The sequence below is a fragment of the Cynoglossus semilaevis genome, chromosome 12 (genome assembly GCF_000523025.1).
Source record: "Cynoglossus semilaevis isolate Cse_v1.0 chromosome 12, Cse_v1.0, whole genome shotgun sequence".
NCBI lineage: Eukaryota > Metazoa > Chordata > Actinopteri > Pleuronectiformes > Cynoglossidae > Cynoglossus > Cynoglossus semilaevis.
Window position 1 is genome coordinate 17,143,141 of NC_024318.1, and position 8,506 is coordinate 17,151,646.

At 38.5% G+C, this 8,506-nt stretch overlaps 1 protein-coding gene across 1 annotated transcript in view; it reads right to left on the reverse strand.

Moving 5' to 3' along the window:
• Positions 1-8,506, reverse strand: part of LOC103387783 (bifunctional heparan sulfate N-deacetylase/N-sulfotransferase 2) — an 18,014-nt gene that overhangs the window by 6,288 nt on the left and 3,220 nt on the right. Inside the window, 5 exon segments of the mRNA XM_008322555.3 lie at positions 2-109; positions 1,435-1,620; positions 1,759-1,913; positions 3,454-3,541; positions 5,336-6,990. Coding sequence (XP_008320777.1) covers positions 2-109; positions 1,435-1,620; positions 1,759-1,913; positions 3,454-3,541; positions 5,336-6,403 — 1,605 coding nt within the window. The 5' untranslated portion in view covers positions 6,404-6,990.

The window sequence follows — 8,506 nt, forward strand, 5'->3', positions numbered from 1 at the left end:
GGAATAGTTCTCCTCCTCTGATGCTCTTGTCCAGCTCCTTAGAGCCTCCTGGGTATTCATTATAGAAAATTGTATGGGTGAACAAGCCACAGGTCTGCCGAGGCAACACCTAAAACACAAAAGCAAATACAACAGTTGTTCGGAGATTATTTGTACGGGCTCTCCCACATTCACTGCTTTTTTTTTTTTTTTAAATGGCATTTACTAGTAGTGTTTCATTGATCTGCGACACGAAGCTCGGTCTGCTTGTTAAACTAAAGAAATCAATCATGACAATTTTGGTCAATATTGAACTTGAATTATTTTAAAATGATTACTCGTCGACTCTGAAAACTCACAACACGTATTGGACAAAATGAGCGGAACATGTGTTGGATGTTTAAATATTTAAGACAGGATTGCAACTACTAGTCAATTAATTGATTCAGTTTTTTCTTTTTTTAATAATTGACCCATTTTAATGATTATCCTCTGCTCTCCATTATGGAGACTTTGTTTTTGCCGACTGATTTGCATTTTCTTCATTTTATTTACATTTTGACCAATTAAACCGGACTAAAATTCCATTTAACTCAAATTTCTGATACAAATGAATTTGGCTCTAATTGATTAGACATTTTCACCTGTTTGTTTACAAATAAAACAGGTTTTTTATAGTGATTTTTTTTTAATCAGTATTTTGCTACGTCTACCTAACTGTGTCCAATTTGACGCCGTCTAACTCTTTTTTTACCCCGTTTTAACCTGCAGGTGTCACAGCGTTTAAAATTGTTCATTGTACACTTTTGAAGATTTAACTTTTCAGTCGCTCCGTGTTCGAACTTCAGTTGGTTAAGGAGATTCAGAGCAGTGAACTCAGTTTATTGTAAATTTCCAGACTATAAGCCACTATAATAAAACCCCCTCAACTTCCCTGTTTCTGTTGAATTCTGCTGCAGACAAGCACAAAGTGAAGGGAGTTAGCTTAGAGTTAAGTCTCCCCTGTGCATTTCAACTACAGTCATGGCGCTGAAGCGGGAAAGAGCTAACGTTTAACGAGCCGTGTTACAGGCACTGTTCGGAAAAAAGCATTTATTTAATTAAAAGTAAAAAAAAAAAAATCTTTCTGTGTATAAATATCCCATGTTTCAGCTTATCGAGATTTATTTTTAAATGTAGTGGACGGCTTATATTCAGGTGAGCTGCCTTAGTTCGTTTCATCTATATTTTCACTGACGACATACAGGCGATATTAGCATATGCTTGCATAGCTTAAAATGTCTAAATGATTTCCATGATCTTTTTTTTTTTTTGCTTTTTTGCAGTTGCTTCATTTTGGTGTTTTTTTTTAATTGGAGACAAAATCTAAATCAGATTATGTGTACAGCCCTCACCGGCTGTTGTCAGTGTAGAGAAAGGGTCCCATGAGACTACGGTCAAAAGAGACAGTCAGACCTTAATTCCATTATGGATGAATCCACGACGGTATCGCGCCGGTCTCAGATGAGGGTATTCCTCTGTGCTGGTCACCTTAATGCCCCACACAGACTTCCAGGCTTCATAGAGCTGGCTGTGGACTGGGTAGACGCCCGAATGGTGAGGAGCCACTGCATAACCCATATCTGTGGGAATACCATGTTCCTGGGAAGAAGGAGCGAAACAATAAGGAAACAAAATAAGGAGAGGAGGAGGAGGAGGCAGCAAAACAATTGTTTCCTTTAATATTTGATGACCGAAGAAAACGTTTCCAACGCATCGTTGACATGTGTCGATGCTCACCTGAGCAAAGATCTTGTTTAGCCTCATCTGCTCACCCAGGACACTGACATTGTGGAATAGGTGAGGTTGCATGTGGCTCCACATGTGAGGGAACCACCAGAAGTCCATTCTGTGTTGCAGTAGCATGTCATCTCCCTGATCTTCCTCGTCAGTACCTTAATACACAGACACAAACATCATTTATGTGACCGTTTAACATCAATTCCAATCAGTGACGCACCGTCAAGCCCAGCAAAGCCTTCTCTGCTGGTCTACAGTCACTTTGGCGATTTGATCGGATGATCCAAGAATTCAAATCTAGCCGACTGCATCTGGCAATTTGCAAGCGTAGTCGAGCAGACATTCTCGCAGTGCCCGCAGTGAATTAAAACGTATGCCATAAATACGACAGGACAGACTGGATTTCCAGCATTAGCATGGATGTTAATTAACCCTTTGATGCATGACCCATGATATACTGAGTTAAAAAAAATGTTACTAAGTGTTTTTATGTGTTTTTAGACATAAAAATAAGAACTGATTTGGTTCTGTTTTTATACATCAAATTTTCTCTTTGAATGTTAACACAATTATTCTGCAGTTGCAAAGGCTGACCACTGTATGGCAGTGTTGGGTGATTCTCAGGCATCCACTGTAGAGGCTTATATGCAACACTGCCATCAAAACCTATTCTTATCATAGAAAATTACATTTTAATAGTTGTCCACTGTAGTGACCGTCATGCACGAAAGGGTTAAAAAGTGCTTGCTGTTGGAACTGCAACACACAGATAATCAGTGCAACAGAGTAACTGAGTTCGACTTAAGGAAAGACAGGAGGATGGACTATTGTGTGCAAATAATCAGAAGTTTTGAGGAGCAAAATGCATTTTGTCTTTGCATTAGTTACACGTGAAGAACTGCAGGTTTTAGTCGAGGTGACAACTTATCCTGTGTCCTAGCCTTTTTGCCATATTAGTAAGCTGCTATGCACTGCCTATTAACTACACAAGCCAAAGGTGTCTCTGGCTTGAGTACGTAATCATTTTGGCCATGCACTTGTAAAGGTATGCAACCACCTCAGGGTCTGAGGGCACATTCCACACAGAGGATGGCCATTTTAGCTGAACTCTGTCCAGACACGAAATATCCGTAGGAGACAGGCTACAGAGAAAGGTACTGTTTAAAGCTTCAACTGTTGCATTTCACGTAAAGTCAAGTTGCACTGTTGGGCTTAGGTATCGGAAAAAATTTCCATCAATATCAGGCCAATACTGAGTATAGGATCGAGCCATCACTAGTTTATTTTATGTTGAAAAATATTGACATATGATTTTTAACCCGACTGACCAGCCTTTCTGATACTTTTATCAGGTTTTACACACCAGATCTATCTGGTCTCTGGAGCCTTGTTTAAATAGAACTTCAGGACCAATAATGACGTTACAATAAGGATACTGGGTCAATATGTAATCTCTGGTTCTTCTAACAGATGACTCACAGCAGTCCCAAGAAAAAAAAAGGAAAATAGTCTCATTTGTATATGTGTTTGTTGGTGTTAGCCTCCTAGCTAGTTATTTCCTAAAGTTAGCAACCCTATCCCTTCCTTACATTTGTAATAATAAAGGATGGGGAAAAAGACGGTAACGGTAAAAACAACAAGTGCACAGAATTACCATTTACAACAATGACTGAGCATAAAAGATCTTTTACATACCTGTATGATAAAACTTTCCTGAAAATCCAAGGTTGAAAGTGAAATTTGGGACCAAAGCTCTCAGTTTGCTCTGAATGTTGAGCAACGCCTTTAAAAAGAACACAAGAAGAACCGCACATTAAAAACATCCAGCTGTGAGGTGTAAGTAAACTTTGATTAACTGCCATAGTGTATAACAAGACCCCCACTTTAAGTCGATATATAATTAGGATAATTATTTAGTGTATAACAAGACCCCCACTTTAAGTTGATATATAATTAGAATAATTATTTGTTTCTTCAGGGTAGCTATGCAACAACCCCTTCACAGAAGTCAATGTCTTCAAATTATGCAAGAAAATAAGCCTCCATGCATGATATTTATTTCAAGTCTTCCTCTGCTAGAAGTGATGGGCAGAACTTCAGGGTACCATTACCCTAATGCTATCATGCTGGGATTGGTGCTAGACCAGATTTCCGACCAAAAACTTTTTGTCATTGTTTTTATTTTATTTATCAAACGATTTGTTAGCCTTGGGAGATACTAAAGATGCACACAGCCTTCATGCAGCTGCTGTACCATTGCTGCAAGAAGAGGAAAACGACACAGTGTCAGACATATATATGATTATTATTATCAGAAAAAAACCTGTTACCAGAAAATTTGGTACATTTAAAAAAAGCTAATAATGTTAATATTTATTTAAAACACATGAATATATATGAACATACACATATATAAACATATATATAAACATATATATTTATATACATATATAAACATATATATTTATATACATATATAAACATATATATTTATATACATATATATAAACATATATATATGTTTAAATTTTTTTATTTTTTTTTAAACAATAAATAAATAAATAAAACAATAAATCGAGGCTCTGGTACCCAATTTGGGGAAGGATAAACAAAACCTAAAATCCAATCCAAAGCTACTAACGCGACAAAAACAATAATTTTATTTGTTGGTGTCTATTGTTATTGTCGATTAATGGCACAACAAAAACAACAATTACATTTGTTGGTGACTATTTTAATCGTCAACTTTTTTCGACAATGTCAACAAATCGTTCGCACCTTTACTTTATGCTCAGTCTTTTTCCTAGATGTTCATGTTAGATGTTGGCAAATTTATGTTCTTTCTTTTTTTTAGTCTTTTCTTTTTGAGGAAGCTGCTATACATCACATGAAAAATACAGTTGATAGGTAGATAGATTAGATAAATAGATCTCTATTACTACCACAGGACTTCCCTTTGGGAAAATAAAAAAAAAATAATAGACTTAATTAATAGATAAGGTGTTATAAAAGCTCACTGGATTAAAAAAAAGACACAGCAATATTTAAATTTTTAGTTTAGTTTGGGGGAACTTTAAAAATGTTCAAACTTTAGTAAAATGGACAAAATGTATATAGACAGCATCTCTCTCCAACTGGGTGTTATTTATTTTAAGTTATTATATAGTAACTTAAGCATAATATACGCATACAGTACATATATACAAAATTTACATTTCTTTAGAAGAATTTTATTCAAACTTTAGTAAAATGGACGTGGGTTTTTTTTTTTTTTGCCTTACAAAAAATTGCTTAAAATTAAAGCTATTAGTTCGTAAAATTATATTGCACTGTATTTCCAAATGACAATTCAAACATTTACTACAACGACAGGGCGAAGCTGACAATTCAAACATTTACTACAACGACGGGGACAACAAAGCCACTTGTATTATGTAGATAATACATTGTAAATACAATCGTAAATATTGGAATATGAACGTTTATTATCATTTCATTACAAAAGATTGTAAATACAATCGTAAATATTGGAACATAAACGTTTATTATCATTTCATTAAGAAATGGTCTTACTTACCTCTACATCTGACACCTTCATACGAGTTCCTTCCTTGCCAACAAATATATCATCCACATCCACCAAGACGTGGCGGTCCAAAGACAAACACAGTCTCTTCCCCGTCAGATATGCAATGGCGTCTACAAATATGAGCTTGTGAAGCCAATAGTTGAGGTTGTTACCAAAGAGCACTCTTTGAATACCGTCATAGAGGCCAAGGTCCTGGACTACTGTTGCGTGAAGAGCCCGCAGGTGCGTAGGTCCAAAGTGTGCCAGTGCCTCAGAAGACTTGGTGCTGGCCAGAAGCACTGGCTCATAAGTAGAGTGGTTAGATTGGAAAATGGTCCAGTCATCTCCTGGTAAAAATCCCTGCTCCACCTGGTTGGGCTTAGAGATGTAGAGAAGAGGAGCGCTGGGATTGATGCGATAGTCCCTGAGTCCAAGATGCGAGTGTAGAAAGAGGGGGAAACCTTTCAGCTGTGCACTAAGCAGGGAGTTTTCATTTGCTTTGTAGAAGCCAATAATACCCACTCCATATTCGGTACAGTACTTGTCTAGTAAGTCACGGTTCCAGGCATCCAGATTGACGTATTTCAAAACATTTTCGTAGATTATGAGCGTGTAGCGTCCGCGGTTATGCTCCGTTAGCGTGGGCAAGTCACCTTTACCAGGTGCAATCTCTGTCTGGTAGTGGAAGCGGCTGGACTCCAATATGGCTACAATCTCCTGGCCAAGCTGAGAGTAGATGCTCTCCACAAACACTAGCACCACAGGCTCCGTCTTGGAATTATCCATCGTCTTTACCTGCCGCAATCTGCCTTGCTGCAGAGGCAGGAAAAGTGGTGCTCTTTCTGCAGCCCGTCCTCCATCTGTAGCCCCAGTGCTGGCACCTGCTGACATTCCTCCACCACAGTCACTGAATGGCAACGGTGGGGCCTCCTTGATTTTGGGACTGTTCGAGACATAGTATGCGAGGAAGGCCATTGACAGTAAGCAGAAGATGATAAGAGCCAGAATGAGGCGATGAAGCTCCAGCTGGCGGACTCCTCGCATCAGTTTCCACACACCCAAGACTGCACCTACCATGGTGTTGTAGCAAGGAGGTGGAAATTGACAGCAAGCGGTGAACAGAAAGAAGCAGACGGGATACAGCAGCGGAGGCAGGATAGGAAGAGGGGAAGGTTAGGGAGCTAGCTTGAGTTTTAGTTACAGGCACTAAGCTGTGCTGAGAATTAGCCATTTACTTTAGGTTACCATGGCCAGCGTTATCCATTACCTACTCTACAATTATATATCAGCTGGAGTGAAGCACTCTTTCAGATGACTGGATAGACGATATGGGAATAGATACTTTGTAAATTGATGGAATGAAAAGGATTAAATGATCTATGGGGATTACTGTGCGTTCGCTGGTTAAAATAACTCTTCACTTTGCTGCCAAGTTAGTTAGTTTCCCAAAATCAAGTTCAATGTTGAGGTTAAAGTGATTGCTGAAATATCAGTCCTCCTTTTCAAGCAGCTGTCCAGGTCACTCCTCCTGTAGAAATGATCTTCTTTGGAGCACGCTGCACCTTTTGTAGCCCTTCAGCAGCAGGTGTGTATGAGCTGGTGGTCTGTCCTTTGGGGCTGAACCCCTTCAGGTCTCCTACCTTGGACATCCCGGAAGAAGGCCCCTAGAGGACGAGACATCAGGTTTTGTTAAAAGAATTTGGAACAGTGTGTGTGCCACAAAACAGATCTAACAATAGACCTACAAGAAACAACAAGAGAAGAAAATGATACTTTGCCCAACAGTTTTATGGAACAGCTTTAAAAGATAACTATTATACAGTCTAAGAATCTGAATTTTTCTGATCATCTACATTTACCTGTTCCACTGCATAACACCATTTTAATATATAATTCTCACGACCTGACGCTCATTTTTCTATGCATCTGCACTCATTAATTACTAAGTGGGTTAATACTCAGTTGTCAAAATAAATCTTAACATCGTCTTGAGTCCCTCGCTGACCCAGCCTACCCTACTAACTACTCTATCAGGCATTTTCTCTCCTGTAAAATCTACTGATAATTAAGGCTTTTTTTTTGGAACTGCAGCCGCCACAATAAGACAAAGGACTCCCACATGCGACACTGCGGAAAACTCAAACGCAAACAGTTGGACTTTCCAATCCAAGAAAATGCCTCCATGATAATCACATTTAACATTGTTAAATTAAAATGCTCCCACATGCGACACTGCGGAAAACTCGGCAAACATTTGGACTTTCCAATCCAAGAAATTGCCTCCATGATAATCACATTTAACACTGTTAAATTAAAATTATTAAATCCTTGTGTTGTTGAATCGGCACCTCAGTCACTCAGTCGGCTAGTAGAAGGGGCTCTGTTGAGCAAGCACCAGATTTCCTACCCTGGGCAACTTTTGAAAAAAATGGAGGCTGTTGCTCTTTAGGGGTGGACAGAAACATCAATTCATCAATGCACTGAATTTTTGCCCCCCCAATTCAATATTGATTTAGCATTGTTCAGAACTGATTCATGCCCTTAGTTAAAATTGTAAAGTTTATACAAGAGTTGCTGTGCCTAAACAAGTACGTACAATATTGTGCTCATGCTTTATTTTCAGATGTTTTGTTACTTTTGTTGCTATACCATGGCCGCTCACATGGGCATGCGACTTAATAATTAAGAATCATTTGTGGATTTCTACTTGATACTGAATCAATATCAAAGCATTCGATATCGACTTGAATACATATCAAACCAAATTGTAACCTTAAGAATCAAAAATTCAAACAAATGCTTACATTCCTGACATAAAATGCATTAAAACGTAATAAAAAGCTACACAAATTAAGGAATTACCAACTGACATTAATCATGAGAAATCACTTCAGTAATCTAAATCAAGAGACGGTCAGTATTCACACTGCGGTGGTGGCTATGGAGAATGAACGTGTGTGTGATCAGAGCAAAAATCAGAGTGCACTTTAAAACTGGTGTGCGACAGAGGACACGTACCGAGGGTGCAGTCTTTGTAAGATCTGAAGGAAGGATTGCGTTCATGCATGCTCAGGAATGTGGCCTGCGTGTACCCAAACCCAGTTCCGAATGAGGTTGTAGTCGTCAAATCATTCCTGGACACATTTTGTCCTTGACTTTGTCAGGACTTAGTGCTCGGTC